We start from the raw sequence: 19,307 nt of genomic DNA, 5'->3' as shown, positions 1-19,307 counted from the left end.
ATGTAAAGATTTCCCTAATGTAATTGTTTTGTCATAAAACAAAGGGAAAAACGTATTGTAATTCATGATTATATTAAGTATGGTATGATTTTAGTGGTCCGGCCCCTTTGACATCATATTAGGCTGTATGTGGCCTCTGAACTACGATGATGACACCCCTGGTCTAGTCTACTATAGTCTAATAATAGTTTATCAATAGTCAAGTGCAGTCATAGCATAGTCTAGAATAGTAATAGTCTAGTGTGGCATAGTCTAGTCTAGTACAGTCTACTCTTGTAATAGTCTAGTCAAGAATAATCCAGTTTAACAATAGTCTATCATATTCAAGTCGAGTAATAGTCTATACTAGCATAGCAATAATATAGTATAGTTCTAATCTTGTTTAGTATAGTCTTAAACAGTAATGGTCTGGTCTAGTAATAGTGTAGTCTATTAATAGTCAAGTACAGTAACAGTCTATCTATCATGGTCTAGAATAGAAATAGTTAATCTAGTGAAGCACAGTCTGGTCATCGTCTATCATAGAAATAGTCTAATCTAGAAAAGTCTAGTTTATCATAGTTTAATATATGACGTGATAGTCCAGTTAAGTCCAGGATGTGACAGCATATGATGTGTCTATTCTGACATACTCTAGTATAGTCTAGTCAATCCTAGTCTAGTCTAGATTAGGATAGTTCTTCTTTGCGTACTTTCTCCTGCAGCCTGGCTCCCATCTGCCTGGATGCCTCCTCGGCCTGCTCGGCATGCTGGGTAAGCAACGCAAGGGCCGCCTCATCGTCGTTTTCCCGCCGTTGCTCATAGGCTTGCTGCAGGCACAAGTTGAGACATGGGGACGGTTTAGTATATGATTAGTCTAATATAGTATAGTCCTGTATGTCATAGTCTAGGCCAGGTTAGGATAGTCATGTGGGAAAAGTCTTGTCGTGGATAATCGTATCTATTACAATCTAGCCTTGTGTGGTCTAACATAGTCAATTTTATCTAGCCAAGCATAGTCTACTCTAGTAATAGTCTATCATAGTCTCGTCTAGTACTGGTCTAGCATGGTCGAGTCAAGTACGAATACAGTGTAGCACAGTAATAATCTAGTATACTACTAGTCTAGTTTATCATAGTCTAGGACAGTGATTCTCAACTGGTGGGTTGGTACCCAAAAGTGGATAGCGGCGCCATTTTTGGTGGGTCGCGGACAGCAATTAAAATTTACAGGGGGTTCTCAGTTTACGACGTTACTGACATGCAGTACGACATTTCGAAGTTGGATAGCGTAAGAATACATTTTCATGTGGTACAAGAAAATATCCTCAGTTAGGAAGGTTTTTACTGATTTTCAATGGATTGTTTTATTTTTATGGCCTATAAGTGTTTTTCATACAAGTACAGGTACATCTCAATAAATTACAATATGATAGATAAACCCATTTATTTTAGTACTCATACATTATATAGATTAATTAAACACTTAATAATTAATTAGGCAAATTCCTGCCTAATTTCTACATTAAAAATAATGTTGTTTCTTGATTGTTTGTTATGTAATATTGTAGGTTGTAGAGATTTGGGGTTTTTGTTTGCTGTAAACTATAATCATTGAAATTATACATATACCTCTCTATTGGAAAAAATCATGAACTATTTCACTCTGTGTAGTGCATTTCTATGATTTTCACTTTTTGACGTGAGCTACCTAAATAAATTAAGCTTTTGCTACTATTCTAATGTATTGAGATGTACCTGTATTTACTGTAATCATGACCTTTATACTGTGTTAGTGCAGGTTAGTGATAGGCTATATGGTGCATTTCAACTTGCTTACAAATTTGGGTTAAGTCACCACCAAAGGATCAGTGTAATATTTAATGTACATACCAAACTAACTTTATTGGAAAATAACATTTTGAGAGGCATGCATCAGAAATGTTATGACTCGGTGTGTAAAGACAACTTCCGGCAGCATTTAAACAGCCTCTCACATAAAAAACGTCATGGTGTTTCTATAGCATAATAATCTAGACTGTTAAAACTGTTACGGTTGCTTTGGTCTGCATCCATTTCCTAATAATATTAAAAAAAATTAGATGTTTAACTTTCCTAAAAAGAAGAAATCAGTGCCAAGATATTCATTATTGTACATGTTGTTCATCATCAGTTTCTTAATAAGGTGCTCTGATAGGCACTTTCAACATGCATGTGTAGTTAAAATATGATTTAAAACATTTTCAATGGCTGTTTTTGAACAATACCGTGTCTTTATTGTTCTTAACGTCTTTTAAAGTGGGTCGCAACTTAGTAACAACAGGAAAATGCGGATCCCAGTGTAACAACAGTTGAGAACCAATCGTCTAGAATAGTTGTAGTGTAATCTTAATAGTGTTGTCTGTAAATAGTGTAGTGTAGAGTAGTCAACAATACTCTAGTCTAGTACTAATCTAGTACCAGTGTTGTCTATCAAAGTGTAGACTATTATAGTGTCAGACAGTAATAGTCTAGTATAATACTAGTCTAGTTTAGGATAGTCTAGAGTCGTAATTGTGTAGAGTATCTTAGTCTAGTCCAGCATTGTCTCATAAAGTAATAGTCTATTAACAGTACAGCGTACAGTACACTAGTCTCGGAATAGTCTCATATAGTAAAAGCTTTGCATATCATGGTTTATAGTCTATCATTTAATAGCATAGCCTATTCTAGTCTAGTCCATTCCAGATTTATATAGTTGAGCAAAATCTACCCTAATCTGTCACAATTCAATCTATTTTAATCTACAGCATTGGTTAGTCGAGGATGGGAATGACCAAGGGTGGACTGGGACAAAAAAAATGTAATAAAATAAAAATCGGCCCTGGCGTTTTTGGTTTGTTTTAAAACTAACTCGGCATAGAGGGTTTCCTATTAACTCAAACTACTATGCAGCCTTTCAACACACTTTTAACCTAAACATAAAATATTATGATGTGGCCTAAAATGGACACTTCTTGTTCATTCAACATTTTCTCAGTCTTGAACATTTGCTATTACCTCAAAGTCCCTTATTGAGCAAATGTTAAAACCTGCTTACAGGCAGTTCCACTTCGCGGCTCATTTTGTCCCGCAGTTCCTCCACCTGCCCCTGCTGATTTCTTTCTTCACCTGTTCAACCTGCTATTGTCACAGCCAGGGCTGGAAGCTACAGCAGCCCCTGCAACGAACATATCTGTGATTTTGGCACATTTTGCATCATCTGAGATGAGATTCATTTTCTTTGCACTCTTTTGTGTTTTTGTTTCTCCGTGTTGCTTTCACTATGTCGTCGCTTACACAACTGGGAAACTAGGAGCGGCAGTGATATGGGACAGATTTCATACTATATCGGTAACTACTTCGCATCGGCCCCCAGAGGCCTGTTGGCCGATGGCCAGCCCACCCCTAGAAATGTCTAATTTTGTCGAGTCTTGTGTTACATACTTTGGGACATCTTGTCTAGTCTATTCCAGTCTCATATCGTCTCGTACTGGCTGGTTTAATATCGTCTAATCTGTCACAGTTCATTCTAGTTATATCTGATGGGTAGGATAGCCTGGGATGGGGTACAGGAGTCCTGTGTTGTACAGTCTGGTACATCACATCATAGCCTATATTCCAGTTGTATACCATCTTGCACTTTAATTAGAATGTGGACCTGCAGCTGAGCGGCCATTGTGACTTTTTCATCTTGTACTCGACTGAGCTGAGACTCCAAATGGTCTCGAGTGGACGCCAAGATCCTGGACAGCTCCTCCGTTGTCTTGGCGTGCTCCTGACATGGAAGACAGCGAGATGAACATGTGAGCTTCGACACTTATTACATGTTTATAACGTGTGTGTAAAATGTTGAGTACTAATCTATCCTAGTATAATCTTGTTTGTCCTTGTCTAATCTACAACAGGGTAAAGTAGTCTAGTTGAGTTTAGAAAAGGATGGGATAGTCAAGTAATAAATGGCTGAGTCTATAACACCCTATTCAAGTTCTATATGGACTAGCATAGTGCATTAATGTCTAGTCTAGTATAATAAAACAAAGCCTAGTCTAGTAATGGTCTAATCAATCTTAGTCTAGTCTAGTATAGGGATAGCATAGTCCAGCCTTGTATATTTATAGTGCAGTCTAGTAGGGTCTAGTATAGTAATAATCTAGTCTAGCGTAGTCCAGTAATATTTTAGCATGGAGTAATCAAGTATAGTAATTCTAAAGTCTATTCCAGTCCTATATAGTCTAGCATAGTCTGGTCTATCATATTTTAGTAAATTAATAATTAGTATGACATAATCTAGTCTAGTAATAGTATAATCTGCCATTGTCCATTTATATTCTACCATAGTTTAGTCAAGTACAGTGTTAGTCTGGTATAGTTAGAGTCTAATCTATCATAGTAATAGACTAGTCCGGTGATTCTTTACTGGTGGGTTGAGACCCAAAAGTGGGTCGCAGATTCAATCTGGGTGGGTCGCGCACAAGTAGTAAAAAAGAAAGAGGGTGCTTGTTTCATGACGGTACCGACATACGACTTACTGTTTCTCATTTGATTGTCCCATTCATGTTATTTTTAATACAAATATCGTAATTATGACTTTAATACTCCGTTAGTGATAGATTTAACACCTTCCGACTCATTTACAAATTTGTCATAAACCGGGTACAGTGAATTATTTACACACACCCATGTCAGACTTTCCTTTTGTTTGGAAAATAACAGTATTTTAACAGGCATGTGTCAGAAAACTAATGAAACGTATCGTACATGGAAGATAATAAGTAAAGGACTTTCCCTGAAAGAAATCAGGCAAAGATACAAGAGACATTTTGTGACAGTATTTTGTGCAAGTCCATCCACCCATTTTCTGCACCGCTTATCCTCACTAGGGTCGCGGGTATGCTGAAGCCTAACCCAGCTATCATCGGGTCAGAGGAGGGCTACACCCTGAACTAGTTGCCAGCCAATCGCAGGGTACATATAAACAAACAACCGTTCGCACTCACATTTACACCCATGGGCAATTTAGTGTCTTCAATTAACCTACCCTGCATGTTTTTGGGACGTGGGAGGAAACCAGAATACCCGGAGAAAACCCACGCAGGCACGGGGAGAACATGCAAACTCCACACGTGAGGCTGGATTTGAACCCGGTTCCCCAGAACTGTGAGGCAGATGTGCTCACCAGTCCTCCACCGTGACGCCTTTTGTGCAAGAGTGATATCTAATTTGACTTCATTAATTTACATACATGCAGTTGTCATATTAATCTTCAGTTTCTTAATATGGTCTGCTAAAAGGAATTTTCAACATATAAGCACAGTGTAGCTATGTTAAAAATATATATATTTTTTCCTAGGTTATTTTTGAAAAATACAACAGTGTTTATTATTAACAGTGTTTATTATGTGAACCACTGGCCTCGTCTAGTAATATTCGAGCATAGACAAGCCAAGTATAGTAACAGTTAAGTCTATTCAAGTCCTATAAACGTCCTAACGTAGTCTGGTCCAGCAAACTGTAGTGTAGTAATACTGTAGTCTAGTTTGACATTGTCTCGTCTAGTAATATTGTAGCTTTACATAAAATAGTATAGCAATAATCTGGCATTGTTAAACATAGTATTAAAATACTTTGGCACAGTCCAGTTTAGTACAGTAATAGTCTAGTGCCACTCTAGTCTTGCATAGTCTAGTAATACTGTAGTCTAACAAAGTAATAGTGTGGTCTAGCATAGTAAAAGTCAAGCCTAACAATAGTGTAGTCTATCAATTTCTAATCTACCATGGTCTGATCTAGGAATTGTCTACTCTAGTGTACTATAATATGGTAGGTCGAGCCTAGTAATAGTCTAGTTTTGCATTGTCTAGTCTAGTAATCATTTATTCTACTCTAGCAATAGTCTAGTCTATATAGTCTACTATAGTAATAGTCTAGAAAAGATACAGTATAGTTTTGCATAGTCTATAGTCTAGTAATATAGTCTAGAATACTTAAATGTCGCATAGCCTACTCATGAATAATAATGCACACTGCTTATATTATATAGCACTTTTCAAGGCACTCAAACATGCTTTACAATTGCACACATTAGTCATTGACAACTACAAGCTACTTGTGTAGCCACAGCTGCCCTGGGGCAGTCTGACAAAAGCGTGGCTGCCATTCTGTGGCCACAGCCCCTCCTACCACCAACAACCATCCAACAAAAATCATACATTCGTACAAGTCTAGTCTAGCATAGTAGTAGTCTAGTTTTGCAGAGTCTAGTCTAGTTCTAGTACATTCTAGTCTAGCGTATTCTACTTTGTCAGTCTTGCTTAGGACAAATCCTTTACTGTAACATATTTATATACTGTTTACATGTTAGTGAGGTGTTTTAAAAGATTATGTTATGGTAGACCTTCTCAAAATTCAAAGACTCTGTGAGCTGGGAGGCTTCTTTCTCCTTGCTGGACAGTTTGGACACAAGTCTCTGGAGGACACAGAAACATCAGAATATTTTCTATTAACACGTTCCATACAACAAGGTGTTGGTTCTGTGATTGTGATGACTTGTTATGTTCATGGTGGTGGTGACGGTTACTGTTACAGTGGTGGTTATGACAATGGTTATTCTAATAGCGCTGGTGGTGGTAGAAATTGTTATGTTGATGGTTATAGTTATGGTTATGTTGATGATTATGGCTGTGTTTATGATTATATTATGCTGGTTATGGTCCTCACAATATTCTCAGCCTCAACATCAGCCAGTCTGCTCTTGAAAGCTTCGTTCTCCTCAGAGTGTCTCTCTGCTTCCCTCTGCTGAAAGGAGAAAGAACAACTACTGTAGTAATGTACTAGTACTTGTCTAGCAGTCTAAACTATCATAGTCCATTTTAGCATAGTAATAGTCTATTGTACAACCCCAATTCCAATGAAGTTGGGACGTTGTGTTAAACATAAATAAAAACAGAATACAATGATTTGCAACCATGTTCAACCATCCATCCATTTTCTTTACCGCTTATCCTCACTAGGGTCGCGGGCTGCTGGAGCCTATCCCAGCTATCTTCGGGCGGGAGGTGGGGTACACCCTGAACCAATCGCAGAACACATAGAAAACAAACAACCATTCGCACCCACATTCACACCGACGGGCAATTTAGAGTACCAATCAACTTACCACGCATGTCTTTGGGATGTGGGAGGAAACCGGAGTGCCCGGAGAAAACCCACACAGCCAGGGCCGGGATTTGAACCCCGGTCCCCAGAACTGTGAGGCAGATGTGCTAACCACTACACTAATACACTACAAAGACAAGATATTTAATGTTCAAACTGATAAACTTTATTGTTTTTAGCAAATAATCATTAACTTAGAATTTTATGGCTGCAACATGTTCCAAAAAAGCTGGGACAGGTGGCAAAAAAGACTGAGAAAGTTGAGGAATGCTCATCAAACACTTGTTTGGAACATCCCACAGGTGAACAGGCTAATTGGGAACAGGTGGGTGCCATGATTGGGTATAAAAGGAGCTTCCCTGAATTGCTCAGTCACTCACAAGCAAAGATGGGGCGAGGTTAACCTCTTTGTGAACAAGTGCGTGAGAAAATAGTCGAACAGTTTAAGGACAATGTTCCTCAACGTACAATTCCAAGGAATTTAGGGATTTCATCATCTACGGTCCATAATATCAACAAAAGATTCAGAGAATCTGGAGAACTCACTGCATGTAAGCGGCAAGGCCGAAAACCAACATTGAATGCCCGTGACCTTCGATCCCTCAGGCGGCACTGCATCAAAAACGACATCAATGTGTAAAGGATATCACCACATGGGCTCAGGAACACTTCAGAAAACCAATCTCAGTAAATACAGTTCGGCGCTACATCCATAAGTGCAACTTGAAACTCTACTATGCAAAGCAAAAGCCATTTATAAACAACAACCAGAAACGCCGCCGGCTTCTCTGGGCCCGAGCTCATCTAAGATGGACTGATGCAAAGTGGAAAAGTGTTCTGTGGTCCGACGAGAATTCAAATTGTTTTTTTTGTTTTTGGAAATTGTGGACGCCGTGTCCTCCGGGCCAAAGAGGAAAAGAATCATCCGGACTGCTATGGACGTAAAGTTCAAAAGCCAGCATCTGTGATGGTATGGGGCTGTGTTAGTGCCAATGGCATGGGTAACTGACACATCTGTGAAGGCACCATTAATGCTGAAAGGTACATACAGGTTTTGAAGAAACATATGCTGCCATCCAAGCAACGCCCCTGCTTACTTCAGCAAGACAATGCCAAACCACATTCTGCACGTGTTTCAACAGCCTGGCTTCGTAGTAAAAGAGTGCGGGTACTAGACTGGCATGCCTGCAGTCCAGACCTGTCTCCCATTGAAAATGTGTGGCGCATTATGAAGCGTAAAATATGACAACGGAGACCCCAGACTGTTGAACAGCTGAAGCTGTAACACAGTGGTAAACATGACCCTGTCCCAGCTTTTTTGGACCGTGTTGCAGCCATAAAATTCTAAGTTAATGATTATTTGCTAAAAACAATAAAGTTTATCAGTTTGAACATTAAATATCTTGTCTTTGTAGTGTATTCAATTAAATATAGGTTGAACATGATTTGCAAATCATTGTATTCTGTTGTTATTTATGTTTAACACTACGTCCCAACTATATTGGAATTGGGGTTGTATTATAGTAATCTATACTAGTCACCTGTAGCATAGTCTAGTCTAGTAATGGTCTAGTGTCGTATAGTATAGCTGAGGATTGTTAAGACCCTCACATTAGATTCGAACTTGCTTCTTTAGGTTGCAAATCGAACGTTGGAATTCGATTCGATTCAATACTAACTAAAATGTTCCAATATCGCTTCAGTAAGAAGTAGAAATACACAAATAATTAAGAGTAAATTTTGACAATTTTTAAATATACATTTTTGGTGCCATGTAAAAATATATTTCGTACGTCATGTCACATTTTTTAAGCAATAAAACTTCTAAAACTAAAAATGTGCACATAGGTTATTTGTGCATATGGAGTACAAAATAAAAAAATATGACAGTTGTGTACAAACACTGAAAAGGTAAAGTGCATGTAAACGTTGTCTTTATTTCCTCTTGGAAATGGTAATTAAAAATTAAAATTATTAAAAATAATTAACTATAAGTATATAGTATAAGTAAGTGTAAGTATATAAGTAAGTATAAGTATAGTACAAGTATATAAATAAGTAACTTATTTGTGCATAAGAAGTATAAAAGTAAAAACATGATGGTGACAGCTCTATATTGAAAAAGTAAAGTGCATGTATCCTTAAACAATATTTCTTTACCTATTAGGGTTGGGGTTACAATTATTATTTGCATGGTTTTTAAGTAATACCTAAAGAAGTAGCATGTTTGCAGCACTTAGACAATTGTCAGTACTTGCTTTGTCAACGCCCATTCCTTTATTGCATCTGTCAACAAGTTTGCTTTATTGCTCCCTGTGTGGCTTCCGTTGCAAGGCTCTAGTCTGCAGAACATTTGACACTAATTCCTACTCGTTAGAAATGAAATGAGAAGTCATGGTTATGTACGTAGGGGTCAGTAGTCGCTCTGGAAGTCCAACCATCACATGTCAGTGCCACCATCCTTTCTGCAGACTTCAACGACTCCAAAACTGCTGTCTTAACTCAGCGTAACTCTGCTTCGGTACAGCGACTTCTGACGTGTTTTCATGTTGGTATTGCATATCATGGTTTGAGTCTCTTTTGTCAACTTCCTGTGTTCTGTATTTACAGCGGAATCCAAAATGACCCCAAATATCAAATTTAAAAGTAGAAGTTGCTCAATTTACGCTGCTGCTGCGCAGCTGCTTGCTTTAGTCGCCATTTTGTTGTTTGGTCGAGTGCGGCTTCCGTCCATACAACACAAATCACATATAAAGCGTCTCACTGGCCAGGAGGTGAATCGATTGAGAGGATTTGCTGAATCAATATTGAATTGCAATGCATTGATAAATTGACATTTTTACCCACACCCGTCAAGGCTACTACTCCAGTAGACTAATTGTCTGGTCAAACATTGGTCAATACAGTAATATTCCACTCTACCAGTCTAGTACAGTAATACTCTAGTCTCGCATATTCCAGTATTGTAAGAGTTTAGTCTAGTACAGGGTAGTGCCGTAACAGTCTATTGTAGTACGTAAAGCAGTAGTCTAGTCTAGTACAGGATAGTACAGTAACAGTCTAATGTAGTGCGTATAGTAATAGTCTAATGTAGCATAGTCCAGTAATAGTCAGATCTAGCATAGTCTGGCCTCGTCATAGACTATTCTAGCATGGTCTAGCACCATACGCCTTGAAAACCTTGTTTGTACCTGGTGGTGACTCCAGTCTCTGAGGAGGTCCCTGAGGCTGTGGTTGGTATTGTCAAAGATCTCCATCTTCTCCGTGAGAAGCTGACGCCGCCGTGTGAGCGTGGATGTCTGAAGCTTGGAAGGATGCTTGTCCTACGGAGTCCACTATCTTGTTAGTGTCCGCCGCCATTGACCATATATAGAACTTTTCATACTTTTTGTAAACAATAGGCCCCAGGGTACTTCCAGGTGGCAGAAAGTGAGTGACAACTTGTTGAAATGTAAATGCCTGGTGTTACAAGTTGCTTCCAGGCAATTTCCCTCACATAACATCTTATATTTGACTGACACGTCCCACACAGCTGAAGAGAAGAAGCGAAACTCATCATTCAAGGCATTTCCCCTGTTTTCTCAATCGCTTTGCCTTGGTCAAATGACATAGAAGGGTCTGTTTACAAGTGGTGCAATCAGAGTTTTTGTTACCTGGAAATACGTGTGATGTCACAGTGAAAAGGTCTACAGCCAAGGACAAGATGGATGACGAGTTACCTTAGCCAAGCTGTCCAGGGTTTCTTTGAAGGAGGTCAGTTGGTTGGCCACCGCCACACCATCCACCTCGGCCTCCACCAGGGCCCGCAGAAGGACCTCCGTCTCCGACGACTGGACCTGCCCTCTGACATGCAGACCAAACTCGTTCAGAGCTAAAAGACCTCTCATATAGACTAGTCTAGTCAAGTCCAGCAACAGTCTGGCACAATGTCAACACTAGTATAGAAATAGTCTCTAGTATAATATTGGTCTGTCATATTCTAGTATAGTCTACTAGTCTATCATATTCTGGTAAAGTACTTTAATAGTCAGGCATAGCTAAGTCTAGTATAGTAATAGTCTAGTATAGCATATTCTCGTTTAGTACTTTAATAGTCCGGCACAGTCTATTTTAAGTTTTACGCGATCAGGATTTTTGGGGCCAATCACTGATTAGCAAATTTAAATAATCCAATCACCAATCCAATCACAAGATGGAGCAATATATCGATTTAAATAATTTGTTTATATACTGTGTACAGTGGAACCCTGGGTTGCGAACTGAATTAGTTCCGTGACCCTGATTGGAACCCAAAACGATTGTAAACCGAGGTAATGTTTCTTATTGAAATGAATGGAAATACAATCTATCCGTTCCAGCCCAAAATAAGTTATACTTACATTTTTATCAGAGTGTGGTTAAAAATAAATATAGTGCAATACAGAAATAAATGAAAAAACACTATTGTAAAGAAATAATATACAAAATAAACATAACTGTTTGTTGCTCATTAACAAGAAGGGAAAAGGGGAGGAGGACTACAGCTCCTCATTGAAGATGTTTTCTTCCATATAACATGGGGAAATTCTGATACAGGTGTTGTTGTTTTTTCTTCTTCTTTTGTCTGTGTATTTTCTAATTCATTGGTTGATATTGGCACAACAAAACCAATCCAATTGGCTGTGCGTCCGCCATCCCCCACCCCCCAACAAATGTTTGGCGGTCAGTCATCGCAAACGGACCGCCCACCCCAACCAAATGTTTTGCACGCCGACATCGCTTCTACTTCCATATTAATTCATAAGCAACATTGCGGCTGCTTGCACCTGTGATTGGGTGGATGTGAATAGGCAGAATTTACCATCTAGCGACAAAATGCGTGGACAACTATTTTGAAGTGATTACGCCAACATTAACCATTCATTTTCGTAATTAAAGAGATGCTACAATTCAATAAATAACATACATACTGTAGATGGTATTTTTTTGACGCAAATAAACATTTAAATACCATTTTTTTTACCAGGTCAATCACAAATCTAAAACGAATGCTATTAGATTTGTGATTTGGATGGATGGAGATGCGGAGGCGCAACTTCTGCCTACATGCAGCTTTTTTTGCTCACAAGACACACGACAGGGCTAAAAATAAACTATAGCTTTTGGTTTCAAACATTCACAACAGAAGCACGGAACATCCTCAGAGTAAACAAGACTGTACCGGCTGTAATATCTTAATTCACAGATCCGATCAATCAGATACATGAATTAAGACATTAAAGGCGATCACAAAATAAATGCATAACATGTAAAATATTGGCTGATCCAATATAGCCAAACAGATCAGTGGAAAGTCTAGTCTATTTTAGTCCAGGAATCGTCTTCTCTAACATAGTCTAGTATAGTAATAGTCTAGTCTAACAGTCTAGTAATAGTCTAGTGCTGCATAGTCTACTATAATACAGTGATAGTCTAGTCATCGAGTAATAGTCTGGCATAGTCTAGTTGAGAAATAGTCTTGTTCAATATATTCTAGTATAGTAATAATCTACTCCAGGGGTGTCAAACAAATCTACAGTTGCCCAAAATGTAAAATTGGGACAAAGTCGCAATATTTATTGGAAATTGTTTGCGATTGCGCTTGTTTTTCTCGACAGATACTGTATGTAATGTTAAACTTTATCATATGAAAACAAACTTAAAACTTAAGTTTTAAACACCGAATCTGGACGAAGCAAATTTTAAGATTATAAACGAGGAATCAAATTTGCGATAAGAACCAGATTGGTGGTATTTGTTTATTTAAATAGATACAATAAATGATTTTGCCTCTTTGTATCTGTAGCCTTTCGAGTTTCTTTTTAACAGAAATATGTTTTGTTAAAATGTGGTCAACAACAAAACAACCCAAAGAAATAAGAATGTCCTTCAATAAGAATCCTTTAAACAATTAACAGTCCCTGCCTAAGAGTTGAAAAACAGCACGAAGACAACATTTATTCAAGCTAGGTTATATTCTTTCATTACAGCCATGTCTGCTCTGCACACAAGACAAACAGGTCTGTCCTTTACTTTTATGAACAGATAATCTGCCTCCCACCCGTCTTGAAAGCTCCTGTTGTCCATCTTTTGTTTGGCCATTTTTGGGAAGGGGGGGGGGGGGGTGTTAATTTGCCCGAGGAGACTGGTAGCATGGTCGCTAATGACTGCGGCAGAAATGGAGGGGGCGCTTGCCGGTCTCCACTGACATGCCAACACACTAGCAAAGAATTCTAGGATTTGTAGTATTAGCGGTCCAGTCGCTATATACTGGGAGGGCCAGCTCTAATACACATTTGATATGGTCTCGCAGGCTAAATAAATTTACATCGTGAGCCAAATTTGGCCCGTGAGCCTGAGTGTGACATACTGTATATGGTCTAGTCTAACAATCTAGTCTGGTAATAGTTTAGTGACAAGTGTAGCATGGTCTACTCAATTACAGTGACAGTTTAGCATAGTCTACTAGGAATAGCCTAGGATTGTAATAGTCTTGTATAGCACAGTCTACTCTATAGTCTTGATACGCTATAGTCTACTCTAGTATTTTATATTTTAGTACTCTGGTCTGAGTCAAGTAGAGTAATGGTCAATTCTAGCACAGTCTAGTCGAGTATAGTAACAGTCATACAGTGTTAGTCCAGTTGAGTGAATTAATAGTCTCGGATAATCTAGTGTGGTAGAGCTATAGTCTATTAATAGCCGAGCCTAGACTAGTCTAATGTCATAATTGTCTAGTCTAGTATAGTCCAGTTGAGTAAAGTAATTGTCTAGGTTCGTCTAGTTGAGCATAATAATCGTCTATCATAGTTTGGTGTAGCATAGTAATAGTCTATTTTAGCATTGTCGAGTCTAGTAATGGTCTACTCTAGCATCATCTAGTATAGTATATTAATAGTACAGTGTAGTATCATCATTTTCAAGTCTACATTAGTGCAGTAATAGTCTAAGACAGTCTGATTTCATAATATTGTATTCTAGCATAGTTTAGCACTTGTATTGTTTATTGAGTGTTACTTGTTTGTACGCTGGCTGTTTTGTTGCTCTTTGAGCAGCAGGCTGAGGTTCTTCCTCAATATCGTTGCGTCATCGTCCTGCTCGTCACTTTCCCGCCAGACGTTCTCTGACTGCGCTCGGCTTCTCTGAATGCAAAACGTAAACACAAGACAAATAAGACCGGTGATGCCGGTAACGCGTTACTTTGTAACTCCAAAATTCTGCCATTTTGAGCAACGAGCAAAGTAATGCATTACTTTCCCCAGGAGAGAAATCAGACTACAGCTAATTTTTCTAACCAGCAATATCTGCACTAAGCTGCTGATTTCATGTGGCTTCAACTACACTAATATTTAAGCTATTGGTTCATGTTGCTATAACTGTAACTTGTGTGGCGTACATTACCAAGTAATGGGTACAGTTAAGCCAATGGTTTTTTTTGTACTGTGGATAAGTGATATTCCTGCCACTTGGCAGCTGCTGAAAGTAACTAAAAAGTTACTTTTTTCGAACTCAGTTACTTTTGAAATCAAGTAATCGGTAAAGTAACTCAGTTACTTTTTCAAGGTAACTGTGGCAACACTGAATAAGACATAAATCATACAATATACTGATGTTTAAACAACATGAAAACATGAAACCTGATCTCGTCTGCAGGACGAGATTCCAGGAGGGATCCAAGGGGCTCGACTTGTTGCTCTCCCACGATCGGCTCTCGCCTGAACATCTCTACTCCTTTCCTACACAACAACAAATGCAATCATAGTTTAGGACAGCAATTCTTGAGCCTGGGATAGTCCGGTACAGTAATATTCACATCTAGTACAGTAATAGTTGAGTCTAGTACAGTAAAGGTCAAATCCAGCATAGTCTAGCCCAGTAATAGTAATCTCGTCTAGTACAATAACAGTACAAACCCAAATTCCAATCAGGTTGGGACGTTGTGTAAAACATGAATAAAAACAGAATATAAGAATTTCCGAATGCTTTTTTAATCTATATTCAATTGAATACAGAACAAAGACAATATATTGAATGTTCAAAACGATGACCGTTGTTTTTTTTGCCACTATTCTCTCATTTTGAATTTCATGCCTGCAATATGTTTCAAAAAAAGCTGAAACAGGGTGTCAGGGTCAGGTTTTTGTGGTGTGTGAAATAAGGCAAAATGTGGAGAACCCAAGTGCAGGGAAGCAGGTAAATAAATACAAGCAAAATGACGAGACAACGAGGAACACCTGGAAAAGACACGAGTGGCTGGAGGGAGCTGAGAGGTTGACACAAGGTAGACGGCTGATCTTAAGGTTATCTTAAGGTTATAAAATAGTCTAGTCTAGCATGGTCTAGTACAGCAACAGTCTAGTGCCGTGATAGTCTAGTATAAATAAAAATTAAACCCTCGATTTTTTTCCCACCCAAATATCTGATTTCTGATCATAATCGAGTCCCTATAATCTAATCCCTTTTCATAAAAAGAAATAGCAAATGACATGATGACTCAAAACTTGGAGAAAGTGACCCTCAAACACAACTGTTATAGTTTAAAGGTCCCATGACATCTTTTTTTTACATTTTATTTATTTTTTATAATCTTTGATGTCTTTTGTTGGTTTTGTAAGATAATTTGGGTTGGAAATACCCAGGATTCCCTTTTTCAATGTATTCTAGTTAGTCTTTTACACCTGGCAGATGAGACGGCCAGATTTTTCATTAATATTCAATATATAAATAAGATTTGCATAGATTTGCTCACTGTTTACCTTAATTTGAAGATGACAAATATGACTGCGGCATTAGCACACACACCGAACATGTATATGCTTCTACAACCGACAGCTGTAAACAAGTAGTAATTATCAAATACCTCAATTTCCACGCTCATCATTCTCAAGCCCGTCTTTTTTTTTTTAGCAGGAGTGCCGGGTACCCATAAATCGCAACGATTATTGTATCCACCATTGTTTGTGGACGTTGAGAGTGATGCACTGTATTCTCTATGCTGATTGGCTGTCGCGGCACAGCTTTACGTGAATTTGAGTTAATCCACAGGTACTTGAATATTTATCGGCAAGTCTACGTCACAGCGTTGCTGATTTCAAATCCTCCCGTTTTGCAAGCAGTTTGGTTTTCAAAGGCTGCTGAATACAATTGGGAAAAAAGAAAAAAAAAACATTGATGTCAAAAAATAACAGACCTTTTTTTATATTTTGATGGCATGGGACCTTTAAAATGATATTTTATATGTTTGACAATTCAAAATCAATAAATAAACAAATATTCCCTTTGGGATTAGTATGTAACAACAAAACTCACTGAATTTAACATGAACAAAAGGTGCTGCTTCCAAACAAAATGAATCTTTGTCCCTGAAAATGTAAACAAAATCCCTCATACAGTATATGTCACTCCAGATACATGCAAGGTAAGTTGTCTGGTTTTAATAAACATTTTTGGGCAAAGAGGCTGCTAGGTAAGCCGATTAGGGGGGGTGGGGGGGGAAACATCTATTTTTTGAAAAATAATCGATTTGACCAAAAAAAAAAAATAATAAATAAAAACAGAAATGTATCAATTAAATCAATTAATTGGCCAGCCCTAGTATAGCATAGTAATAGTGTAGTTTAGCATAGTGTTATAGTATAGTATAATAATATTGTACTCTGTCATCATCTAGTGAACCACAGTAATAGTTAATCATATTTAGTCTATTATGGTAATAGTCTAGTGATTTAATAGTCTAGTCTATGGAAATAGTCTATAGACTATTACTATAGACTATACTATTAAACTTTATTAGACTATTAGACTAGACTCAAGTCTAATATAGTAAAGTAATAAAGTAATAGTCTGGTCAAGCCAGATGTGATATAGTAATAGTCTCGTCTACCATTGTCTAGTTCAGCAAGAGTTTAGCAATCTAGTCCAGCATAGTCTAATATTCCATACCCTCATACAGTAATAGTCTATTTTATCATAGTCTAATCCAGCATAGTCTAGTATAGTAGTAGTCTAGTAAATGTCTGGCATAGTATAGTAATAATACGGTCTAGCACAGTCTAGCCTAATTCTGATTATCACTACAGTATGAAATAAATGATGTCGAACTGCATGATCTCTGGGCTTTCTTGCGCATGAACAAACTATACTTTAATTCAATTGTTCAAGCGGACAGACAGTTACTTCTTTAGATAATAAATACAACTAATAATATATTTTGTATTCACCGTCTGCGGGGTCCTGCTGGGGCTCCTTCTCATATGAACGTGAACCGGTGTGCTCTCCACTACGTGGACGTGCACGGGAGGAGGAGAATGTTTTGTTCTCATTCTTTCCCGACGTCAAATTCAACATTACGAATTTTACCAAAATGAAAAGCCTCCCGGATCCGTTTTTAAATTAAAAAACAACAACATCACTATTCAACTAGTTAAGTTTTTTTTTTCTTCAAACGTAATAGTGACAACTACGGACAAACTCTTCCATCGAGCAGACTAGTGTGCGGAACGACAAACCAACGCCTCCTGATTGGTGGTGAGGAATAACATACGCGCACTCTGATTAGTCAATTTCAAGAATCGGGCTCTGTGATTGGCGGTGACGCGTTGCCCGTAGTTACTCCTACACTCAGCGACGGATAAGGTTTTAAAACGCAGCCAGTAGGACATTTGCAGACAAAAAACAAATGCAGTTATTTCCATATTCATCAAATATTGTATTGGTGGTTTAGGTTAAAAAGCGGTTCAAATAAAGCAAGCGTGCTTTTCTGGAAGTTGCAATATCAAATCATGACGTCATGTTTATCAACTACGCAGTTTCGGAGGGAAAAGTCACACCTCCGGGTATGACCTGGCATAAAAATAGTAGTAAAGAAGATCGCTACAAATCCGATAAATTCCATCGCTAATCGGTGGAGGTGTTTTTGTAAACCTGTGCATAACGTCCCCTGTTTGAAACCCCTGTCTAAATTGGGGGGGGGGGGGGGGGGGGAGAGGTTTGTGGGGGGTTAATTGCTTCGGAATTATGGTTGTCGATGCTAAAAACAAAAGGTGCTAACGCCCGCGCTAGCTGCTTGGCGACGGGTGTATCCATACGCGACTGTGTCGCACTGAGGCCTCCGCGTTTCGAGATTAACGTAAAATGGAAATAATTTCGTGTGTTTCTCTACTCGTGGCCGCCGTGCACAGGCCCGCCGCGGCGTGTGCTGCCACCAAGGCGGGGAAGACAACCAGCGCCGACACGCTCATCCCGTGCCGGGCGTGCGGACATGAACTGGCCTCCAGCGCGGACACCATCGCTACAGTGCACAGCCGCATGACGTTGTCCGGCCGCAACGATACACTGGCGGGGGGCCGGCGGGTGCACGTCCAGATCTTCGAAAACCCGCACGGCCTCCAGTTTGAGGTGGTCACCTTCCGCAGGGGGGACGTGGCCGGCGGAGCTCTTTCCTGGTTCCCCGGGTTCTCGTGGACAAACGGTGGCCTCATGCCCGCGGTGTAGAACGCACTTAGGTGGGTCGTGGCCATTACAACGTCCGCTGCCCATACTGGGACGAAAAAAAAACGTTTCCAACAAAACATATTTTCGAATGCTTAAAAAAAAAAAAAAGTTTTATAATTTTTAACACCAAAATCATTAAACCTACCCCAAAAAGTACAAGTGTTTCATATTTTTCCAAACATTTCACAAACTCTTTTAAATTATTTGCTTTCTATATACATATTCAGCCATTATGAAAAGTTTTTTTGGGGGTAAACATTTGAAACTTAAAACGTAATTCACTTTTAAATGTTTTAATTAAAAATATTTTAACAAATCAAACTTGGGAAAATGTTTCTCATAACCCCAAAACGTTTACAATAAAAACTTTGTAAACAAAAAAAAACCGGATTTTAAATTTCTGCACGTTTGTTTTTTAATTAAAGTTAATACCAAACAGCATTTCTTTATTTCTTTTTAAGTTCTTGAGAAACTTTGTCATTCAAGGTTGGGCCTTCCAACCGAGCTCAGGGCCTGCCACCATTACGCCGTCCACGTTCGAGTCTTCAGACCAGACCTTCCTGGCTCTCATCCTAGACCACCTGCTGAGAAAAGACTATGGCTCCAGCCTGCTCGTCACCCCCAAATCTTTCATCAACTGA

The 19,307-nt window shown here is 38.7% G+C and overlaps 2 protein-coding genes across 3 annotated transcripts in view; one reads left to right on the top strand and one right to left on the bottom strand.

Moving 5' to 3' along the window:
• The window catches only part of LOC133475744 (outer dense fiber protein 2-like), a 27,961-nt gene extending 9,863 nt beyond the window's left edge, over positions 1 to 18,098 (bottom strand). The window contains exons 1-9 of one of the 2 annotated variants that reach the window (XM_061769089.1): positions 17,394 to 18,098; positions 14,811 to 14,909; positions 14,191 to 14,315; positions 10,875 to 10,998; positions 10,347 to 10,478; positions 6,718 to 6,792; positions 6,395 to 6,466; positions 3,659 to 3,775; positions 693 to 809 (exon numbers count right to left, since the gene is read on the bottom strand). In XM_061769089.1, the coding sequence (XP_061625073.1) occupies positions 693 to 809; positions 3,659 to 3,775; positions 6,395 to 6,466; positions 6,718 to 6,792; positions 10,347 to 10,478; positions 10,875 to 10,998; positions 14,191 to 14,315; positions 14,811 to 14,909; positions 17,394 to 17,495 (963 nt within the window). In that variant the 5' untranslated portion in view covers positions 17,496 to 18,098. Of the gene's footprint in view, positions 1 to 692; positions 810 to 3,658; positions 3,776 to 6,394; positions 6,467 to 6,717; positions 6,796 to 10,346; positions 10,479 to 10,874; positions 10,999 to 14,190; positions 14,316 to 14,810; positions 14,910 to 17,393 lie in introns of both variants that reach the window. The other variant, XM_061769088.1, reaches the window with a different exon arrangement.
• Positions 3,670 to 19,307, top strand: si:ch211-51h9.7 (uncharacterized protein LOC558400 homolog). Its single transcript, XM_061769273.1, is given in 4 exon segments — positions 3,670 to 3,803; positions 18,354 to 18,639; positions 18,641 to 18,677; positions 19,153 to 19,307. Coding segments are annotated over 4 exon segments (501 nt in total). The 5' UTR covers positions 3,670 to 3,780.

Source organism: Phyllopteryx taeniolatus, chromosome 3, assembly GCF_024500385.1.
Source record: "Phyllopteryx taeniolatus isolate TA_2022b chromosome 3, UOR_Ptae_1.2, whole genome shotgun sequence".
NCBI lineage: Eukaryota > Metazoa > Chordata > Actinopteri > Syngnathiformes > Syngnathidae > Phyllopteryx > Phyllopteryx taeniolatus.
The sequence above is the reverse complement of the archived record's forward strand: the minus strand, read 5'-3'. Positions and strand labels throughout refer to the sequence as shown.